Source organism: Scomber scombrus, chromosome 15, assembly GCF_963691925.1.
Source record: "Scomber scombrus chromosome 15, fScoSco1.1, whole genome shotgun sequence".
Classification (NCBI taxonomy): domain Eukaryota; kingdom Metazoa; phylum Chordata; class Actinopteri; order Scombriformes; family Scombridae; genus Scomber; species Scomber scombrus.
Genome location: NC_084984.1, coordinates 7,875,637 through 7,898,999, shown reverse-complemented (window position 1 = coordinate 7,898,999; position 23,363 = coordinate 7,875,637). Strand labels below are relative to the sequence as shown.

General features: G+C 38.2%; 1 protein-coding gene across 3 annotated transcripts in view; it reads right to left on the bottom strand.

Moving 5' to 3' along the window:
* The window catches only part of fcho2 (FCH and mu domain containing endocytic adaptor 2), a 47,886-nt gene that overhangs the window by 24,129 nt on the left and 394 nt on the right, over positions 1-23,363 (bottom strand). For all 3 annotated transcript variants that reach the window (XM_062434229.1, XM_062434231.1, XM_062434232.1), the window contains exons 2-7: positions 11,559-11,650; positions 6,474-6,548; positions 6,222-6,363; positions 3,706-3,858; positions 2,394-2,498; positions 1,029-1,127 (exon numbers count right to left, since the gene is read on the bottom strand). In XM_062434229.1, coding sequence (XP_062290213.1) covers positions 1,029-1,127; positions 2,394-2,498; positions 3,706-3,858; positions 6,222-6,363; positions 6,474-6,548; positions 11,559-11,650 — 666 coding nt within the window. The remainder of the gene's footprint in view (positions 1-1,028; positions 1,128-2,393; positions 2,499-3,705; positions 3,859-6,221; positions 6,364-6,473; positions 6,549-11,558; positions 11,651-23,363) is intronic.

The following is a 23,363-nucleotide window of genomic DNA, read 5'->3' as shown; positions in this document are numbered from 1 at the left end:
CACAGCGTCTTTCTCAAAGAAAAAAGAGGCTGAAATCCACAAACATCAACACTATTACTACACAGTATAAAGTTTACATGTCTTCAGTGTGTGTGTGTGTGTGAGACACTGTGTGTGCTGGTGGTTGCTTAACTGAAACAGCACTCATAATATTTGATATTTCAAATTTAAGTATATGCAAATGTATGATGTGGTCAGTGTGTTTGCTTGTCAGCATGAATACCAGTAGACTCGGTGACTAAGCACAATCCTGGCCCTGCTCTCTCCCTCCCCCCTCTCCTCCCTCCCTTTTACCTTACCCGCACAGTCCCTCACAACCTGGTTTTGAGGAGTATTTATCACCAAATTACAATTTCATAAACTGCTTATGATTTGATGGTTTGGTGAGAGTGGTCACTTGTCTTCAAAGCTGTATTTTAATTTGGCTCAGCAACAGGCAGCAGCACTGCCCATCTCCCGCTCAGAGGCACAGGAACTGAGGGGCTGAATAACCTGTGGTAGCCTGTCGCTACACATTCTTTCCAACTTGCCGCACGAGCTGCAGGCAGGACCGAGACGTTCTCACGGTGGAGCAGCGTCGCCCTCTACGGACAATACGGGAACTACAGCGGCAGCAAATGAGGAAGAAAATCTGTAGTTAATGTTGGAAAACTGATTAATATATTCGAGAATGGTGTTTGAAAACCTTCACAATTGAACTTGATGTCATTTTCTAAAATCTAAACATGCTTTTCCAGAAACAAACAGGCCTGTACATGCGCTTTTAACTCGTCAGACACGCTATTTGGCCAGTGTTTGGACTTATGGAGGTGTTTTAGATAGGCCGAGAGGGAGTTTTGATCAGTTTTTAATTGCTTGGCATAAAGGGCTGAATGGACCATTTCCTGGTTCTCAGTTAAATGATTAGTGAGATCAAAGATGACACTAATTGATATGACACACAGTGAACCCAATGAGCACAGCCTCAGGTCAACAAGACACCTACTCCACCCACAGGAATGTTTGAGAGTATGTATGCGCGCACTTACCTCTTCTATTTGAACGTGTGTTTCGTTGACGGACTGCGAGTACGAGTTAATGATCACCTTCATGTGGATAATGTGGCTTTCTTCGATGTCTTGGAATTTCTGGAAACAGCAGGGAGAGGGGGGGGGGGGGGGGGGGAGTTAACGGCACTCACGATGCAACTAATCATCCAGTCGCTTAAATCAAATTAACTGCACGGCAACAAATCTGCATCCTGGTGTCGGCCCAATTAAACAGGCATGATAACAAAAATAAGTCTGGGACAAAATGCAGCAAAGGAAACAGCACTTCCTTATTGTGTCACTGCCACTTCCCATGAGTCTGGGTGGTCTATGGCGCACACACACACACACACACACACACACACACACACACACACACACACACACACACACACACACACACACACACACACACACACACACACACACACACACACACACACACACACACACACACACACACACACACACACACACACACACACGCAGACACAGACAGTTATAGGTCCCTTCCAAGAGATGTCAATTATTGTGTTCGTGAGATGCACTGATGGGAAAACACAACCTTAAATGCTAGTATATACTTCCATGCAAAATCTAACCCGGGGCTTTTGGGGTGAACCATGGAGAATGAGTGTAAATAATCATAAACTGGAAAATCACAGTGGGGATGGAGAGGAAGATGAGCCATTCCTCACCGCAAACACACGGAGATAAAGAGCCATTCGCTCACTGCATACAGAGACAGAGACCCACACGCATTACAATATAACTTTTGTCATTTGCGACGATAACCGCTAGCATACGCTCATACGCAGACACACCCACCCACCCACCCACAGACACGCTCAGACAAAGAGAACACACATGTAGGAGCCCCGGTAATGTCAAGAGAGCACATGTGTTCAGTGTTTATAACTCATATCCACATGTGCGGCGTTTGAGATGAGCCGTAGACTGTGATCCCGGGGAAGGAAATCTGCAACGGCCGCTTTCTCTGGGGGAAAACAAAAACGCCAGGGCTAACTGGAACCTTTTATGGTGGCGGAGCTTCTGCGGTGCAGGAGGATATGGGGGCCAAATTCTGTTGATCTGATTTTAATTTGGAGTTTATCTAATCAGTCCTTCAGATGGATCCAATCAGGCTCTTTCCACAATGATTCCGTTACAGAGGAAAAAACACAATCTGGAGATAATACAGGGCACGAAATGTGGAACACACACACATGGGACTGACAGATTACACAAGGAAAGTGTTGCATAGCACGCGGACAGACAATAGACATAGTTTGTGAGTGCTTTTTTTTTTTTTTTTTGTAAATAGAAAGCACACACATACACAGAGAAACTCTCACATCACAATACCTGTGCAGTTTCTGCCATCTTCTGTTCAAACTCTGACTTCGCTGTGGCATATTTCTCCACATATGACTTGTAGGTCTCTGTGGCTTTTTTGGCTTTCACTCCAGCCTGCAAATTATAAACAGACAGATGAATGGTTATAATTGGTTTATGCACTGTAATGATAATAATAATAATAACTTTATTTATGTAGCGCTTTTCAAAAACAAGTTACAAAAGTGCTTTAAAAATACATAAAAACAAGATAATTTGCCATAAATACCGCATAAAAGTAGAATTGATACAGTAATAATGTCAAGCGAGGTATGAATAAATGAAACACAGTAAAAAACATGTACAAATTGAAGAAATTTAACAAATTCAAGGGAAAGCATCTGTGAAAAAGCGCATTTTTAAGAGACATTTAAAAGAAGACAGCTCCAGCAGGTCGTGGAGCCCTGATGCTCCTCTGGCTTTAAGCCTTGACCTGGGAATTACTAACAGACCTGCTGCTGGAGGATCTCAAGCTGCATTCAGGCTCGTAAGTGGTTAACAAGTCAGTGATATAACGAGGGGCCAACCGCAAATGTGCTTTAAAAGTAATTTTGAAAACCAATCTTAAAAACGTGCAGGTAACCAGTGTAGAGATGGTAAAATAGGCCTTGTGTGGACTCTTTTGTTAGATTTTGTGAGTAGTCTTGCTGCAGCATTTTGAACTACTTAAAGTTTGGAGAGGTTGTATTAATAAAGACGGGAATACAGTGAGCTACAGTGAGCTACAGCAGTCTAAGCGGGATGTAATGAAAGTATGGATGATGGTTTCCAGATTCTTAGCGGATAAAGAAAAAAGATAACATTTTCGAGATATTATAAGTTGCATAAAACATGATCTGACCTGACCTGTTGGTCAAAGTTAAATTTGTTATGAAGGATAACACCCAGATTTCTGCGTTGGGTTTTAGATGTAACAAGATAGAGAACTTAAACCAGAGAAGTGATCGCTGGAGGGGGTCTGGACTTATGACAATGGTTTCTGATTCATTGGAGTTTAACTGAAAAAGGTTTTAATTGAGTCCGTTTTTAACATCTGTAAGACAGGATTGTATTTTGACCAGTTGTGTCGCTGCAGCTGTATACAATAGCTCTCTGTTTTCAGAGGATCAGCTGACGAGGAAACCAAACTCCACTTAACATCTAACAGCAAGAGGCATTTGGGGTTAAAGTTTCTGTATAGACTGGGGTGTTAAAGCACTTCATCATGCCCTATTACCATACCATGATTATGTGGGTGTGGGTGTGGGTGTGAGTGTGTGTATGTGCCAGTGTGACCTCCCACCTTGTCCACATCTCTCTGGGTGGCCCCCTCTTTGCGGAGGCGCTCCTGCTCCACAGTTTTGGCATTGTAGATCTCCTTGGACTTCTGCAGCGCCTGAGACGTGGTCTGGATGTTCTGGACGGCCTCCAGTGTGGACGCCACCTCTTCTTTTGTCTAACAACACACACACACACACACACACACACGTCTTGTATAGTAACTCAGCTAACAATAGGTTGAATATGTGCCAGTGTCACCCATTACTCTGCTATGTATGCAGTTGTTTCTTGTATTGTTTCACATTAGCATGATACACAGAGAACAGTACACTTGTCCTTGAATACCCTTAATTATGTGTAGGGCTGTAACAGACTCGGCTAGACTCAGCTTTGGCTGTTCAATAGGATGATTTGACTACTCTGTTCTGTTTTTTTCCCCCGCATAGACTATCTGGCAATCCAAAAAATCAACTGGCGTGACTTTCAGTGATGATTTCAACCAGATTAATGTAGCCAAATGCAACAGAGTCATGGGAACATGAGCATTTAAAAAGAAAATCAATAAAAGACAGCTGCATATGATGCAAGATTTGAATTGCGGTCTGTCTGAATTCCCAACATATAATGTCAGGGTACCATATGGATTTGTCAGAACAATAAGACGGCCAACACATATGTATTTCTGTTTAAGTCAAGCTAATGTGGACTTCTTTAAATGTCATTTTAAACATTTAACAACATGTAAATTAATGAATGAAACTGCTAAAAAATAATTTATGGCATTGCCAGCTATGAAATAACTAATAATAATAATGATATCTCTCCTTCAACAGGATGGGCCCACTTCTTCATTTCTCTTTAAGCATAAAAAAACAAATAAATAAATCTAAAAAAAAAAAAAGAATAATTTAACAAATGAAATTATTTAAGATGTAATTATTTTTAGATGAAAATAAAAACAGTAGGCCTGAAAATCTTTAATAAATTCACAACAATGTCCGCTTTGAAATAATAAGTTATTGTTTTAAAATGTATTCATGACTTTTATTTATAACCTCATCAACCCCTGAAATGTTATCCCTGCATATTTGTAAGTTTCTACCTGTTTTATCATGTTACTCTAATGCATTCTGACAACCAATAAATGACTGGACTTGAAAAATGTCAGTCAGCTGAGGGATCTCCGACAGATAATCTGACTCATCGACTTTCAGGGTGCGGCACTAATTATGTGATTTTAAAACAAAACATAACAGATACAATCTCAGTGTACATGGACGTCCCTCAACTGCTTCAGTTAAACACTACTGCATTTTCTGTTGGACTCTCCAGCATGTGACACACACACAGGGAACAATTAAAGCTGCTATAAAGTGGCATCTGTTCTACTTCTACAGCTCCTCACATGAACTTTACTTAAAGACATAAAAAGAGAAATATGATGAAGCTGTAATGATTTACAAAGAAAGTGTACACACAGCACTCATCATCATGACTCACTCTCTATATTTTGACATGGTAACTGTGTAATATAAATGATAAAATAAGGAAAACAAAACTGGTAATAGCTTAACTTATGCACATATTTTTAAGTACAATATGCACCATATCTGAGCGTTAGCACCAGGAGGAGAGGTGCAGGGAGTGCAGGGAGGTGACTGAGAGAAACCGACAGCGTTTTTGTCCCACTCCACTAACTCCAAGCTCTTCTTTTACTGTGTTTATTGTGGCTTCATGCATGAGATATGAGCTAATGTTGTGTTTTAGCAGGGGGGAGAGATAGAGGAGTGAAGAGTAGAAAAAATAAAGCTTCATAAAATAATACTGCAGGCTGTGTTTTCTCAAGAGGGAATCAACTATTAAATGAAGTCCTGTTTCTTTAGGATGGTTAACACTGTCAACTTCTTTCAATCTAAGGATGATAACTAGAGTGAGAAACATCTGATAACAGAGAAAAAAAGTGGTGAGGATGAGTTTATATTTAACAGTTAACTCTCTTAAATGAAACTAAAGTGAGGCAACGCTGGAGCGGAAAACTACTTGTGACAATAAGAAGAAAAACTGCTCCATGAAAGGAGTGTCATGAGTAGGTTTTTTTTTTGTCTATTAAATGTCAGAAAAAATGGTGAAAAATGTCAACTGCTGTCTTCCAAAGCACAAGGAGGCATCCTCAAATGCCTTGTTTTGTACACAATCCAAAAGATACTATCAGTGAAGTCTACAGAAACAAGAAAATATTCACATATTTATTCTTTTTGGAGGCTGGAACCAGAGAATTGTGATTTTCTTTCTTGAAAAGTGACTCAAAATGATTACTTAATTATTGAAATAGTTAATTTTCTGTTGATTAAGTCATTAATTAATCGACTAGTTGTTGCAGCTCTACATCAAACCTCAAAGTAAGCTAAAGTACTGAAAGCTGGAATCAAATGGTTGCTCCAGTTTGTTCTTTTCTTTTCTTTTCTTCAATCAGACAGCGCTAGTGACCTTGCCCCAACTTCTACACGTGTGCTCCAGTTTTATTCTACACCTCCTTACCTTTTTGTGTGCTTTGGCCTGCTCCTCCACATACTTCTGAACTTCTTTTATAAGCTCCTGCAGCTTCCTCACCAGCTCCATGTGACAGCTGGCCAGCTTCTCTGTCGAGGTCTTGAACACATCCCAGACTGGAGCGAACGTCCTGGGATAAAGTGCGACAGACACTTCAGAAGCCAGGACAGGACATGGCTTTCATAGCCATTAATTCACACTGTTTTTTCCTCCCTCCTTTAGAAAGCTGTTTATACTCACCCAAGCTGAGAAAAGTTGCCAGCTGACTTGGCAAGTTTGGTCATCGACCTGGCATAGGCCTCTTCAATGGTACTCCTGGGACAGAGCAAAAAGAAACAACAGGCGCACAGATTATTTATTAAATCAATAAAAATTATTTTAAAATAACAGTTCATATTCTCAAGATTATAGTATCATGCACCAATAGTGTCAAGATAACAATTATGTCTTTAAAAACCCTGCTATTGTACGGTATGACACAGTTTTTCCTAAGTATTTTCAGCTAGGTTATGGCTCAGATCGGCCAAGATTGCTGCCAAAAATACCCACACAGAACTTGCAACATAAATGTTTGACCACATGCACTGCGTGTGGGCAAATAAGTGTGGTTTTGGCTTGTGATTAGTTCTTAAACCCCATGTTGAGGCTGACAGAGTGTGAAAGCTGGTGTTTGAATCCGCTGCTTCTCTCAATTTCCTTTTTTCATTTTTATTCTTTCATTCTGCAGCAAAGTGACAGGAGTAAAAAAACAAAGCAAAAAAAAATGTAGGCGTGTTATAATGAAAGGCTAAATTATGCATGTTTCATTTAGCCAGACTCTCTCTGAAGTCACGTCATAGGAATAAGGTCAGCCAAGGGGAAACGGGACAAACATGCACACACACATATACACAAACAAACTCACTTATAGCACAACAACAACAACAACAACAGCAGCAGCACAGAGGATGGGACAGGCTAAAAAAAGACGAGCACTATAGGCTGCATTCACACTCCCACAACCCTGTGTGAGTTCACAACCTCACAATGGCAGCTTGTTTTGTTATTTTTATCATGTCATACATACTGCCACAGTGACAGCAGTACCTTCTACTTTTAAAAAAACGATCAAATCTGAAAAGTTGTCCATGGAAACTGTTCTAAAAAAAAAAAAGAACTTGGCAGGTTTCTGTGGTGTTTTATTTATTTTTCCTCTTTCTGGTGTTTTTTTTTCTGTATGCTTTGAATATATATTGTTACTTTCTTGCATGTTCTCATTTTCTTTCATCTTTTTTCATTGTATTGTATTTTTATATAATGTTTTGGGTTTTTATAACCGTATTGTTTTTCTTTTGTGGACCCCAAGAAGAGTAGCTGTTGCCCAGTGCAATTGCTAATAGGGATCCTATTAAAGTAAAGTAAACTAAACTGGATGAACCGTCTGTCTATCAGCATCTTACCTTGAGAGGCAGCTGGATTCGTGACACTGATTAGTCCGAACCATCGGTGGTTCAGACACAAGCACGTAATTTATATCCCGATGGATTCTAGCGTGATATAGTGATCTTGTGAATCCAGCTGCCTCACAAGGTAAAACAATTAATGCAAGAAAAACTTTAAAGTCCCTTAGAAGGAACAAGTGTCTCTTACTTCAAGCTGTATTGTAGTTCATACCAGTAGTTAATGATGTGCATAGTATCATAAACCAGTCTGTCCCAGTTCAGAGATTTTATGAGGACTTTTTTTTTAAAGCCAACATGCTCTGTGGACTGGTGTCATGGTTATTATAGCTCTGAGCTCAACTAAAGATGTTAAATAACTGAAGACACAGTGATAACCATCTATTCTTCTCATGCAACTCAGTTATAATTGCCTGCTGTAATGAATCAAATGACACTGTGTATATAGCATTCAGAGGTTTAAGGGTGGAGGAAGCAATATGAGCATACAGGATATCTCCATAAACCAATGTGAACATTATGCTTGTTTGTATAATGTGGTTTCTACTTTAAAAAGAGAAAAGAGCTTCCATTTGAATTTTTAGTTTTTTTTGTTAAATATTTGACAACTTTGTAGAACAATCTGCTGTCTAACCCAAGTCCTAAGTATGTATAATGCTTGCTTATATAATTTTAGCCTCTATAATTATAGGGCCTATAAAATTATAGGGCCCTATTTGACAGAATAGCAAAGATGCTGGGAATGTATTAATACCGTGCACAGAGCTGTTTCTGCCACCAGAGGGAGCCCTTATGTCATTTTTTCCAGCTATAAAACATCAGCACTACTCAGCCTGTGAACTTAAAACCTTGAGGCTGACACACTGTGATTGAACTCATGATACCCCAGAACAATATAAACACAATGAATTAAAACCTGACCATGTGTGTCCAGCCAGAAATGACCTTCCTTATAATACATGATAGTAGTATAAACAATTGTATGCCTGCAGGCGGTGAAGTCTAATGTCAAAAGCTAATATTTAAGCAAAGTGAAAAGCTAAAAGATGATTTATTACACAACATATACGAGTGTGAACAGTTAAGCAGTGGTAATCTTTACAAGTGGTGCACCAGCAACGTCATTCAGCGATAGAAAGTCTTAGTTTTTAAGTATCTTTCCTTTCATTTAAGTGTTTAACCCTTAAATATCAGATCAGGTCAAATTTGACCCATTTTTACATTTGATAGCAGTAAAAACGCCCTGAACCTCATCTTAAGTGACGTATAACATAGAAAAGAGAACAATAAAAGCTGTATTTATTTTTTTTAAATATTTGAAAATCCCCATTCAAAACTGTTACTGCATTCTTCACATTCAATAACATTGATTACAATCATGATAGCTATTTTAGGACCATAATAACATGTGGTTGTGAATGGGGTTTGTTTCTCCATTACACTCTCTCTGCTTCATTAAAGATTACTCAACCATTAACAATGAATGATAAAAGCAATTGTGAATGAAACATAGATTTGTGGTTCAGAAGTTTGGAAATTATGAGGGAAGGGTCAGAATATGGATGGTACATAAGGGTTAAGTAGGTGACAATTTACAGGTTAAAACAACTATCAAATGGTAAAAGAAGATGATTTTACATTGTATCAATAAGACTTAATAAGACACAGGTGATTGAACATGTTAAATCTTACACCGAGTCTAACATGAAGCTGTATGAGTGACTAAGTGCATTCCTCAGAGTTGGGATCAGACAAAGGAATCCGGTGCTGAATACCAGTGGTAGAATGTCTATCATGTGGCAGGTAATAAACACACCTCTCACACAGTGAAGCTAATCTTTACAGAGGTGGCAGGAATTTGAAAAGGAGCTATTATTATGGTATTATCAAGCTGCGGGAGGAGGCAGGAGGTGTGTAAAATAATGCCAGGTTACTGGATGGGCTCTGGATTAAGCTCCTGCCACAACAAAGGTAAAGTTTATGTAACATTCACACTTTGCTTTAATTTTACTGGTTCATTTTCATGAGAAATATGGAGACTCTGTCAGATTTTGTCGTTAAAATTAATCCATTAAATCAAAGATATATAAGATAAGTGAAGAATTAAAGGAAAAACCTGAATAAATGAACAAAACAAATGCAGATGCTTCCACACAGGTGACAGGTGCACTGCATGGGACAATTAAGAAATTACCATTGAATCATGCTCTGTGAAGTGTATAAAACTCGTCCTCAGGTGAGTGAGAATGTCAACGCAGGACATGATCAGACTGTGTCATCAACAACAGTCCACTACACAGATAGCGGTATTACAGTAGGGCTGCAATGCATAAACACCTAATTTCATACTTCAATGAGTTAAAAACTATAGGTACTACTCTACAGAGATGTGGAAAAAAGGGATATGGCCAGATGAGCCATCCTTCATCTTATTCTCAACAAGTGGACGAGGGCATGTCGGTACAGGTCTGAATGGTTGACCCCTACAGTGAGGGGATCTGGTGGCTCTGTTGTGCTGTGGGGGCATTTCTCTGGCATGTTTGGGTCCACTTGTCTCCTTAGATGGAAGGGTCACTACAAATCAATACAAAGTTTTTCTGATTCATCACCTTTATCCTATGATGAAACATTTCTATCCTGATGGGAGTGGTCTCTTCAAGGATGTCAATGCCCCCCATCCATAGGGAACGAGGGGTCACTGAGTGCTTTGAGGAGTATAAAAACAATGTGAGTCATATGCTATGATCTTCAAAGTCACCAGATCTCGACCCAATTGAACACCTATGGGAGATGTTGGACCATGTCAGACAGCGCTCTCCACCACCATCATCAAAACAACAAATGAGGGAATACGTTTTGGAAAATTGTGTTCACCCCTCCAGTAGAGTTCAGAGACTTGACGAATCAATGTCAAGGTTCCTACTTCATGTGGTGGTCCAACACGTTACTAAGACACTTCAGAACTCATTATATAAAACAGTAAAGATTTAATGCAGCTAATGATTATTATTGGAAAATGGTCTAGATGGTTGATGATTTTAAATACCTTGGTCCGTACATCAACAGTAATCTTACCTTCAAGAACAATACTGACCACATTTTTAAGAAACGCTCACAACGCAAATGCAGAGATTGGAGTGAGGCAAAATATTCTGGAAACCTTGTTTAAGAACTTTGTGGAAAGGATCCTATCTTTTAACATGATCATGTGGTACAGTAAACTGAACATTAAGAGGAGGAACAAGCTACAGAAAAATAGTGATCATGGCCTCCAAAATCTTAAGGAAGCCACAAAAGCAGCTGAGTAGTATATGTGATAAACTCTTAAGAAGTAAAGCTGACAGAATTATTATTGATTCTTCTCACTGACTGTACGGTGAATTTGAACCTTTACCCTCTGGGAGACGTTATCGATTATTGATAGATAATAGAAACATCTAAAAGAAATCCTTTGTCCCAAGTACTGTCAAGGTAATAAATGAAGCTAAGCTTGTAGTGAATCAAGTCCTAACATCCCTCCTTGCAACTATGCTGAAATGATGTATTGTCATATGTGTGTTTTTATGTTTTTATGACACGTCTTAAGGTGAAACCAAAGGCAAGTTTCCACAATGTAGACAATAAAGTTTTCCTATTCGTATTTTCCTTTAATTTGTCTTCAGTCTGTAGCAGCTAAGCAAATTGAGAGTGGATTAGCTTTATTGGACTGGATTAGTCTTATTCAAGCACAACACAAGGACCTGAACCTGCAGGTGCTGACTGATTTAAATACCAAGAAAACCAAGACAGGTAAGACATTCATTCAAGCACTTTATAACAGGTTAATGAGTAATATATATGTAATAGATTAACTAAGACTAGATGTGTTGCTTTGTACTTGACTCACCTTTCTCTAATGAAGTCTGTCAGCTCCTTGGAGGAAATTTGGCCATGTTTCATGTTATGGTACAGCACATCAAAGCCATTATTTTTTTCACCCTGTATTACAGAGACAAAAAAAGGAATGAAGACAGATTAGTAAACAAGCACCGCCAACAAAAACAACATCTCAGTTATTGATTGTACATTACCGTGAAGGCTCTCTCTACAAGCAGTAATCTCATTGTCTGCATGGCTTCCAGCTGCATTTGAAGCAGCTTCTGGTCAACCATACTCATCTTGGCCATGTTTTAGAGTAATGAATGTAAAATAATATCTTAATTTGTTGTAGATTGGTTGAAAATTTGAGCAAATAATGTCAGAGATGGCCGGACAAGTGTCTGTCTGTGTTGCCGTAACCATGCCACTAGGTGTCTGGTTGCACTGATGCTTTAAAAATGCAAACATACCTCTGAATAATTAATATTTAAAGGAAAAACGTTAGGTTTAGGTTTAATAAAATGTTTGATAAACTAATAATGATACATTAATAGTAATTTAAATACTCAACAATGGTCTACATTGTAAATGAAAGGTAAAATAGATAAGAAAATGGATAAAACTTCATTTGAATTAGTTATAGCGACCACAATAATCCCAATATCATACAAAAACATTGGAATATAAAAGGGACTGACCTACATCCTGTATAATAAAAGACTGATATCATCTGCAGCAGGAAGTTTGCTCAGTATAATCAATCACTTCGACAAACAGACGGCAGAATCAGATAATGATCTTCATTTATAGACTTTACCACTGGACACATTTGAATGTCCTTTGTTAGCGTGACTTTCAAAGCTAGAATCAATAAGTTCATCAACAGAAAATTAACCTTCGATTGTTTCGATAACTCATTCATGATTTAGATCCTTTTTAAGCAAAAACTCCACAAATTCACCATATTTCTAAGGTAAATTTAGTATTTTTCATTTTTTGATGGACACAAAACTAGCAAAATTAAAACACTTGGATTAGCTACAATTGCACTTATTATGTGAATTGCGTGTTGATTAAATGTTTTGATTAATAGACTTGTCAGTTTATAACATGTTAGAAAATCCAAGGTAAGGTTTTCCAATGCCATGTTTTGTCTGACCAACAGTCTCAAAGATCTTCAGTTAACTAAACAAACAAAACAAAGAAAAGCATCAACTCCTCATATTTGAGATGGCAATATTTTGTAATGGAGTTACAAAAATGTCTTTATTGATTATCAGGAAAGTTGCTGATTTATTTGATTTATTTTTCACTTGATTAATCAAATAATCAAGTGATTATTAGCAATAATAATCAAAAGCTCTGGTTGTTGCCCTAAAGGGTTTGTAAGAATTCTATAATTTTATCTGTGTGTTTATTTGGAAAATATGAAATGAATTATCCTAACCCAGCCTCAGAGATACTTCAGTTTCCAGTCTGCAGTCTAGTACAGCTGACAAGTCAGACTTATTGGTCATCTGAGCAGCATCAATTTTTATATCATCTTGTTCTTGACATGACTTCGATCCAAAATGTTCTTGTGACCTCTGAGAAGAGAACAAGAGTCCCTTTACTTCACTTTACTTCCTCATTCCTCAGGCTGTGTCTCCAGTGAAAGGAGGAAACATACAAATCATGACTGGAAGCTAGAAAGCATCCTTCTGTTGAAACATAAATCATCTGAGAGGAGAGGCCCAACAGATTACAATAATAATCCCAATAATCGATTGGGATAATTTGAGACATCTGGTTAGGCAAATGCTTAAACATAATAAACCCTTTAAATCAACATCTGGAGAAATGACACATTAGTTCTACCAGATGGTCTCAAATGGAGAGTTTAAAGAAGACGTACTGTATCAAGCACATTTCCAGGTTGATATTTATATTTTGGGGCTCTATTAGAATATCTCTGCATCAGTTACAGTTTAAAAAAAAACTAATTTATCTTATACTGGCACTTTATGCAGCTCCTCAGTTCAACCTCTGTCTGAACAGGCCGTTTTAGCTCCTGTCTCCTTAATGCTGCGTCCCATTTTACTCAGAAGTTGCAAGTTGGAGCTGGGAATCAATCAATCAATCAATCAATCTTTATTTATTTAGTGCCAAATCACAACAAAAGTCATCTCAAGGCACTTTACACATAAAGCAGGTCTAGACCGTACTCTTTAATTTAATTTAAAGAGACCCAACATTCCCACATGAGCAAGCACTTGGCCACACAGTAGTAGGCATGTGTAGGCCACTGGTAGCAATACCAGTTGATAAAAACCCATTTCGCTGTATTTTACTCATACAAACACACGTAGCAACATGTCCGCAGATAGAAGTCGGACAGTGCTGTTTTAACTGATTTAATGACACACATAAGGCAAAACTGCTAATAATCAGAATATTAATACAACTTTCGCACTGTTGATGCATGGATCTACCATCTTGGATTTTGAGGTCGGGGCTGGTGGAGTGCGACCAGGAACTCGGAAATTCCGACTTCCGAGTACAACTTAAAATGCACCATAAGGCTCCGTAACTAAAGCGCCCACTCTGTCCTGTTTGGTTAGTTTCTGGGAGCTACAAATTAGCAGACATTTGGCATCTTGGGAGGCTACATGAACACACAATAGTAGTAGGATTTCACTTCTTTTTCATGTTCTCTACTCACAATAAAAACGTCTCTCACTTCTAATGGAGCAGTACATGTTTGAGCCTAAATCTATTTTGAAATATAGGAGGGGACAACGCAAAAAACCTGTGGAACAACCTTATCAACAAAGGCTACATGTTATTGTGAAGTCATCACTAGAAGGAAGCAGAGGTAACTTTACAAAACAAATCGATCAGCACAGGTTGAAGCTCGCAAGGAATCTTTTAACATACATTTACCTCAGGTTTTGGAGCTTTGACCATGTTTAACATAGGTATCCAACATCATAACAGTATAAAAATAACAGAAAGCATGATATGTAACCTTTAGGAAACTGTCATTATTTCATGAAAATGTAAGCGGAAGTGAGTATGGTAAGCAAAACCACTGTTCACACCGCATTACTTCCACATTCTTGTCTGATTCTGCACGTCAACCTTTTTTCTTCTTTTCACTTCAACCCAACCATCAAACAGATATTTCCTGGTTCCTGGAGAGATCCACACTCAGCAGTTTGGTAAAACAGGCTACAACATCAGTGCAGCTGTGCAAGTAGTGTGCAGCTTTAAAACACATCGGTTTAGCCTTGTTTTTCTCCCCTTTGACAAAGATGAAAGGTCAGAGGGTTTGTGTGAAAATGAAGCTCAGAGGTAGATTCAATAGGACTATATTTACAGAACAAACAGAGACACTGAAATGAAAGCATCCCTCTCTACGCTGCAGCTCACTGCCGTACATTTTACTCCAATGAACAGACTGCTGAGACGTGTTTCCTGTCGCAATAAGATAAATATAAAAGGTACACGTGTAGCAGTTACCCTGCATCAAACAGTGTGACACACAATCTGCTGAACGACAGCTTCAGATATCAAGATGGGAAGGTGAGACACGGGCCATTACGTTAAGCTTACATAATACTTATACTCAAACTGCCAACGCAGTAAGAAAAACAAAAGTGAGAGACAAACTGACAATTGGCCAATCGTTCCACAAAACAGGGAAGTGACAAAAGTGAGTGAAAACACACCCAAGCTCAAACTGAGCAGAACAGCAACAGGAAGAAAGTCCATTCTGTTCAACAACTGCGCTCACGTGGAATGTGATATCAATGAATACATGAGAAAAATATAAACAAACACAGGAAAAAGTTCTGGGCGTTTTTGACATTTCACCAGGTTACAATAATGGAATTGATTCTAGAAAAAAACTAAAACTTAGAAAGCAGTAGCCAAGAATATAAAATCTTCACCTTAAAAAAAAAAGAAAAAAAGACAAAAGACATGTCTGACATTTAAAGGATAAGTTCACCAGTTTTCAAGTCTGTCTTAAATCTATATTCTGGTGTCTGCATGAATATTGCTTTAATATTTCCTATTGTTCATGGGTCAGTGATAAGGGCTGGCAAGATGAGCAATCAAAAAATATCTTTTGAAAGCTGTCTTAAAATCATGAATCAGGTTATGTACATTTTGTATTTTAGTAGGTTTTATGTAATTTGAAATGACGTTTGCAATATTTTTTTTAATGTGTGCAGTGTAAGTGTAATTATTTGGTTCAAGTTTTTATGGTTACACCACTTAGACATTTTTGCCATAATCCTCTAATATATTCTCCCAAAATGGATTAAAAGCAGAAATTGTATGCTGGGTCCACAAAAAGAATGTGTGCAAGTTATAAATGCATTTTATTTTCAATTTTTAACCCTTTTAAATTTGACTAAAGCACATGGAAACAAAAGAAGTAGCATCACATCATTGACCCTCATACTGACCATTAAAAGAACCCTTCATAATACACTTACAATGTAATTGATGGAGGGAAAAATCCACAGTCCTCCTGCTGTGTAACCTGAAGCTAATATGAGGCATCAACTGTCCAAATTAGTCAAATCAAGTGAATATGTTTCAAAGTTGGTGTTTTTTTTGTACTAAATGCCCTCTTTAGTAACTATTTTTTCTGTTCATGACGCCTGGGGAAACACAAACAAGGACTTTTATAGTAAAAAGATTGTAAATTTGTCAGATACACCTTTGAATACATTTTTGCACAGCTAAGAACTGTGTATTTTGTCCCCATACACTTACATTGTAATCACATTTGTAAGGTATCTTTAATTTTTTAGCAGGAGGAATGATTACAACCTCTTTCAGTGTTCATATGGGCACCAGACGATTGTTACAAGAGAGACTTGATAAACTGTGAAACTCTCCTTTAAACTTAACTACAAATCTCTAATTATTCTATGAGCTAGTTTACATCTACTGGTGCAGCAGCAGGGAGGGGAGGGGTGATACCGGAGTCCCGCACAGTTCCTCAATGTCCTCGTCTGGAGACTCATTGATGAAAGCCGTCGTGAGGCCTGTTTAATATTCCAACCACACATTGTGAAATTCAGAAGGACTTATTATGCTTGGATTTAGATGGAGAGGTTTTTTAGCGCTCCGCCCCACCCCAAAGGAGAATAACATGCTGAGGGGTTAGCACACGTGTCAATCACGGTTTGTTTGTGCAACAGCGCAGTTTGAAAGCTTACAGACCGCTTCCAACAACAAGACTGATAGAGTTCATTAAAAAAAAAAGGATGAGAGTGAACGGTGTCAACTGTCCGATATTCTCTTTGTGCAAATATTATCACAGATTCCAACATGAACCTTCAATACTGGCTGTGAAATATTGCACTATATCACTAAGACTCACAGACTAGAGGAGACTCAGCTTCTTTGTATGCTTTAGGCTGACAAAAAGAAAAAAAAGATGTAAGGTAAGGGCCCCGCAAGTAGACGGCTTACGTCATGGTTGAATGTGCCCTAAAGCTTTTGCTGGGTAGACTGGTTTCACTCAGATGGAGGGAGAGAGAAGGGGAGCTTCGACGGAAATAACAGTCACTTCATCTGCTATTAAATGAAGAATTTAAAATAAAACAGCAGTAAACTATAGCTCCAGGTTATACAGTATTTAGACTAACAGTGGTCTGTTTTTTCCGGGGAGAAAAAAAGACAAATACCAGGACTCAGGTCTTTGAACGCTAACTGAGAAATGTTGAGGTTTCAAGGAACTCTCAACTAATTATTAAGCAAACAATTAACCCTTTAAATTCTGATAATTCCACAACATAAGACTACAACTGGATGTAATATTTAATCTAAACTATGAGTGGGTTACATGGTGTCTGATAAAGTCTCATAAAGAAAGAAAGAAAGAGATGAAAGAAATGATGAGAAAATGAATTATCTAAATGTTTATCAGCCTTTTAGCCCAGAAGAACACACAGTGCTAAAGTGCAAAACACACACTACACCATATTGCTTTAAGTTTGGCATTAGAGCTACAACGAGCATTCAATCCTCTCAGTCAAATGTGAGAATGTACAACCCGTCTTCTCAGTCTACAGGAAGTTAAACTGGCTTTTCCCCACTAATTTCTGACATTTTAAGGATCAAACCATTAATAGACTAAATAAATGGCAGATTACGATAATGAAAATAGGGCTGCTGTTTTCAATCATTTATCAATTTGCCAATTATTTTCTTGATTAATCATCTGGTCTGTAAAATGTTAGAAGATTGTTCCTTACAATTCACAATAATCACATTTTCCCCAGACTCCTTAGTGATGCCTTCAATTGTCCTGCTTTGAACAACCACCAGTCAAAACCCCAGACATATTTAATGTTCAGTGATGTAAAACAGAGAAATTCCCACGTTGGAGAGGCTGGAACCAGATAACGTTTGAAAAAAGAAAAAAAAATACTGAAATGATTAACTGATTATCAAAATAGTTGCAGATGAATTTCCTGGCGATCAAGTAAGTGATTAATGGACTAATCACTGTTCTAAATGAAAATAATTATCTGTTACAAGCCTATTTGGCATGTTAAAGCTTTGAATTTTGCCTTTCAGTAAAAAAAAAACCCATTTAAGATATATCACATAACCAAAATCCCACAGAACAATATCCGCTCTTGTATTAAGATATTACTGTATATTGTTATATTCCTTACTGTTCTCATCAGCACACAGATTCCTAAGTCAATAAGAGACATTAATGAGCAGGATGTGGTATAATCAAGTGGCTTTGTTCTATCTATGGCTGGAAAACACACAGACAACCTCTATTAAAATAATTACTGTACTGTTTTCAGACACAACAATAATATTAATGTAATATCAGCGTTATTACAGAGTATAATCAACATTGAAAAAAAAACTGTAACTGTTAGAATCCATCCCTAATCTGAAATACCACCTTAGAGGACAGATAAACCAAACCACAATGCTGCAGTTTATCATGTAACATCTGCTAGGCAGAAGAGGACAGGAATTCACTCTTTTCAGTTTAGACAGCAATAGCAGTTTCAATATCCTGTGTGTAGGGAATCAAACGTTTTATTGCCTGACAGGCGGTAATGCAACACATGACACAGAAAGAGCCCTGCTTATCTCTCAGTATCACACTGTCCTCTTCAAACGACAAACCACAACACCGAAATGAACTCAGCCTCGAGCCACTTACACTGTTTTACTCATTCATTTGTATTTGTTTGATTTCCAAGTAGCCTACTATATATGGGTCAATGATGTTATTTTGTGTCCATGTGGTTTAGTCAAATTTAAAAGGGGTTGAAGTTTGAAAATAAACGTATGAATAACTTGCACACATTCTGTCTAAGTGGTGTAACCATAAAAACTAAAACACTAAATTCTCAAGAAAACACCATATCAACTACTTTGGCATGATTTAAGATTATAACTTTTTATATTTAATAAAGGCAATGGAATACAATTGTTCTAAATATAAAATTTAATCTGGGGAATCATGTCAATCAGGAACCACTTCTTTTCTTTTTTTTTAATGAAGTAATTATTTGTATAAGTGCACTTATACTGTAGGTGGATAACATATTTAATATTTATCATTCTTTTGTGGTTACACCATTTGACATTTTCAGGAGCATCCAGTCTTACTTTTGATTTCAAAAAATGGTGCATATGTCATTTCAAATGACACAAAACAAACAAAAATACAAAATGTACATTTTAACAAACCTGATGCTGCTTTTAAGACCATTTTTTAAGATATTTTTGAACTTGCCAACCCTTATTTGTCACTGACCCATATGCTTTCCCTCTCTAACACAGCATATGCATAGAAAGGACACTGAATATGATTCTGTAATTAACACTGGTGTGTTATTGTCTAATTTGTACTGAAAATATATGCTGATTATACAGGGGGAAAAAAGAAAAATACCTCAAAAACAGACCTCTTATAGGAGAACTAACAGAGATGACTGTGGTGTATATAGTATATGCATTCATTACATCACGGTGCAAAATGTATCACAGGAAGGCGAAGTGTGTTTTAGGAAGTCATGGTCATATAATTTCCACTTGCAAATGAAAAAAGGGGGGGTATCAGGTGATTTAAAGAGTGCTACATGTTCTGAATGAATGTTAAAGTGAAAGCAGAGGAGAGTGACTGCAGGCAAATAAACAAGACTCCCCTCTCTCCAGACAGGGCTGTAAAATGCTGGCGTGGCCTGGTGTGGCCTGTAGACCCCCAGAGCCTTGAGCATAGAGCGGGCAGACAGCAAGAATGACATCAGAGTGTCTGCCCTCGGTCATGTGACCAGGGAGGTCTGGGAGCGGTGCACTGAGCTGTCGCAACTCATCAGACCAACAGCAACACACGGCGGGCCTTGTTTGTGGTATAAACACAAAGAGCTTGACCGCTGCTCATGGTTAGGGATGTGAGATCAAGTGCACGGCCACCGGATGAATCCCAGAAGAGCTTAGCTTTTTTGTCACAGCTTTACGCCCCTATTATAACCCCCTCTCTCTCTCTCTGAACCTAGTTTGCATGTAGGAATTTATGAGAGCTGAAACGCGAGCAGAAAAAAGCGAAAGACAACAACCACCATGAGGCAGGATTTTTGTTTCAGGCTAAACTGAAAGTCAGTGTTGACCAAAATCTTTTCGCCCTCGGGGAGCGACACACAAAACCAAAACAAAACACACATACACAAAAAAAAGGTCAATCTTTCTCATTCTCATGGCTCCCCGTTCGCCAAAACACAGCTAGACCTTCCTCTAAAAAGACAAAGATGTGAAGCAATGCGGTAGCTTGTGTTTGTGTGTGTAAGGCTCAGCCGGAGAGGAAATGTGTCACTATTGTCCGTCTCTTCTTCTTCTCATTTTCAGTCTTCGCTGTGTTATTGCGACACTTCATATGCCGGTCTGTCACTTTTGGGAGTGCAACTGTGTGAGAACCTATTAGACCACACACACACACACAACACAACACAGACAGCGGGGAGAAAAGAGGCATGTCCTGGGGCTCTTGGCTGTATCAACACTGTTTGCTTATTACACTGTTTGCTTATTTTCCCATGACACGCCATAAGTTCATCATAAATGGGCTATGACTTAAGCACTGTGTTGACTACCTGCTGCCTTTTTAACCTACTGCCTAAGACCTTTTTAGCACATGTGGGAACGATCATGAAAATGTTCAACTACAGACCACAGTAAACGCACCTAGCCATACATATTTCACCCATAGCAACAAAAAAAAAAGGGGAAATAGCTATTAGAGACGGGCAAATAAATCTAGTGAGCGGAAATGTTGCAGCAAGAGATGACCAATCAAGTGCTGCAACTCTGACAAGAAGAAGCAACACAGCAGTAGCATGTCTGTCCTGATTCCTAAAGAACTTGTTTATTCAACTGAGGGGAGATACTGTCTGATTCAGATACTTTAAGATTACATACAAGGAAGAGATCTCTAAAAAAGACTAAAGTGACAGAGAATGGTATGGAACAAATCTATTTGTGTGTCTGCTTGTGCAGGCTGTGCAAAAGTGAAATAAATCAGTTTTAAATCAGACATCCCAATGTGTGTGTATGTGTGTGTGTGTGTGTGTGCTTGCGTTGATGATTTGTAGTCAGGTCAAAAGGAAAATGGACGCATCCCCTAATGCCATGTGTGTGTGTGTGTGTGTGTGTGTGTGTGTGTGTGTGTGTGTGTGTGTGTGTGTGTGTGTGTGTGTGTGTGTGTGTTTGTGTGTGTCCTGCATGTTAAACACACAGCTGATCTTTGCCATCACTGGATGCTCTTGTGGCTCGCAGCGGGGCACAAAGGGTAGATTGAAGAATCAGGAGTGCCTTGGCTCCCCCTCTTTTCCATTTAGTTAATGATGAAGTCCCCTTTATAAAAAATAAATAAATAAATAAATAAATGAAAAAGTCTTTGAGAGGTTGACAGCACTGTACCCTCCAAACTGCTTCGTTTCAGACGCTTCCCTAAAGGTAGTTTTTGCTTAACAAAGTTCATTTTTATTGGCTTTTGTCAGCAGCAGATTCCCAGCTGCCTTCACCACCTGGAACTGAGGTCAACTGAGGCTAAAAATCTACGGTTGGCTTTTCCCACCACAGGGCAAACAGGGATACAATATGAATGGAAGCTAGACCTGCGATAATTATTCAATTAATCCTAGTGACCAACTATTTTGATCAATTAATCATTTTAAGTCAAAATTATCTGATTCCAGCTTCTCAAATGTGAATATTTTGGGGTTTCTTTATTCTTTAGTCTTTATCTTTAAGTTGTAGACTGTGGACAAAACGAGACATTTGAAGACATCAAAAGTGGGCTTTGGGCAAAAATAGTAGATATTTTTCTGACATTTTATGGACCAAACAACTAATAATTAATCCAGAAAATAATAAGATTCATCAATAATCAGAATACTGGTTAGTTGCAGCCTTTATGGAGGTTATTTAAGGACTGGTTGTTAAATACACAAACTAAATATGTATGAACTTATGTTTCAACATATCAGCACAACAGTCATACAGTATGTAGAATATATGTTCTATCAACATGCAATTTGAGTGAAGTTTTTATGTTTTTTATGAAGCTGTAATCATTGAAAAACAGTACAGCAAATCAATAAAGCATTTATCTCTCATAATCTGCCATCGTATGTACCTATGGCTTTTGTCTGAAACACCTCATTCTCAAAAGGGAGATGATGCCACAACCACAGACAACTTAACATTTACAACAGTTCAGATATGACTCTATATATGACTAAAAACCAAAACAAACATGACCGAGTCACGCCGCAGTGATTAAAATACAAGCAATACATGACTTTAGCTTGGAGCAATAGGCCTAATGAAGCTGTAGCCTGGGTTGTTTTCACTTTTAATAATGATGTTGTTAAAGGGTAGGTTCACCGTTTTTCTAGTCTGGTTCACATATGAACAGTGAACGCTGTAGTCATTCCTCCTGTTCATACATACACAAAAATACACCTGAAACTTAATCTGAAGCTTATATGAGGCTTCAGCAGTCTGAGTGAGTGATGTCAAGTGGATATGTGCCACATTTACAGCCTTTTTAGCATCAAATTACCTCTTTGTGTTCCTCTTTTGAGCTGCAGTGAAAGTAGGTAAGCTATAGCAACAAAAAGTAACACTGAAAGAGTTTCATATTAGAAAGTCTTGTGTGTATTTTGGCCCCGTCACTTATATTATAAGTGAATTATGAAGGAATCTAATGGCCAGTATGTACAAGAGGAATGATTACCGCAAGAAAAACACATTTCAGTGCTCATTTGTGCATCTGACTGTTGTTTTAAGTAGACTTGAATAATTGTGAACTCTTCCTTTAGGGTTATACGTGCTTTGCAAAGAACAACAAACCACAAAAAACAGGTCAGGCAGACCAAATTGCAAACAGTAATGAATGTAGTTTCCTAAACTTGCTATAACATAGCCACGTCGAGAGTGAAGTGACCTTTAAGCAGGGGGAAAGATAACACTATAACCTGTGAAATTAGCCTTACACACACAACAACACTGGCCTGTCCATAAGCTTTAAATGTTCAACACAGTATCAGGCTGTATTTGTAGTTCCTTAAAAAAACCTGTTCGCTAACTTACTAATAAAACATCTGGCATCTCACTGAAACTTTGTAACGTACGGAAGGAAAAATGACGCGTACGTCCGAAGCGAAACATGATTGACAGCCGCGGCGTCCAATCGCATTCATGGAACTGACCATAAACATTCCAAGCGAGCCTGGATCAGCCAATTAGCGGAGGCCGAGGGGTGTGTTCTTTTTTTTTAAGGTTTCAAGTTAGA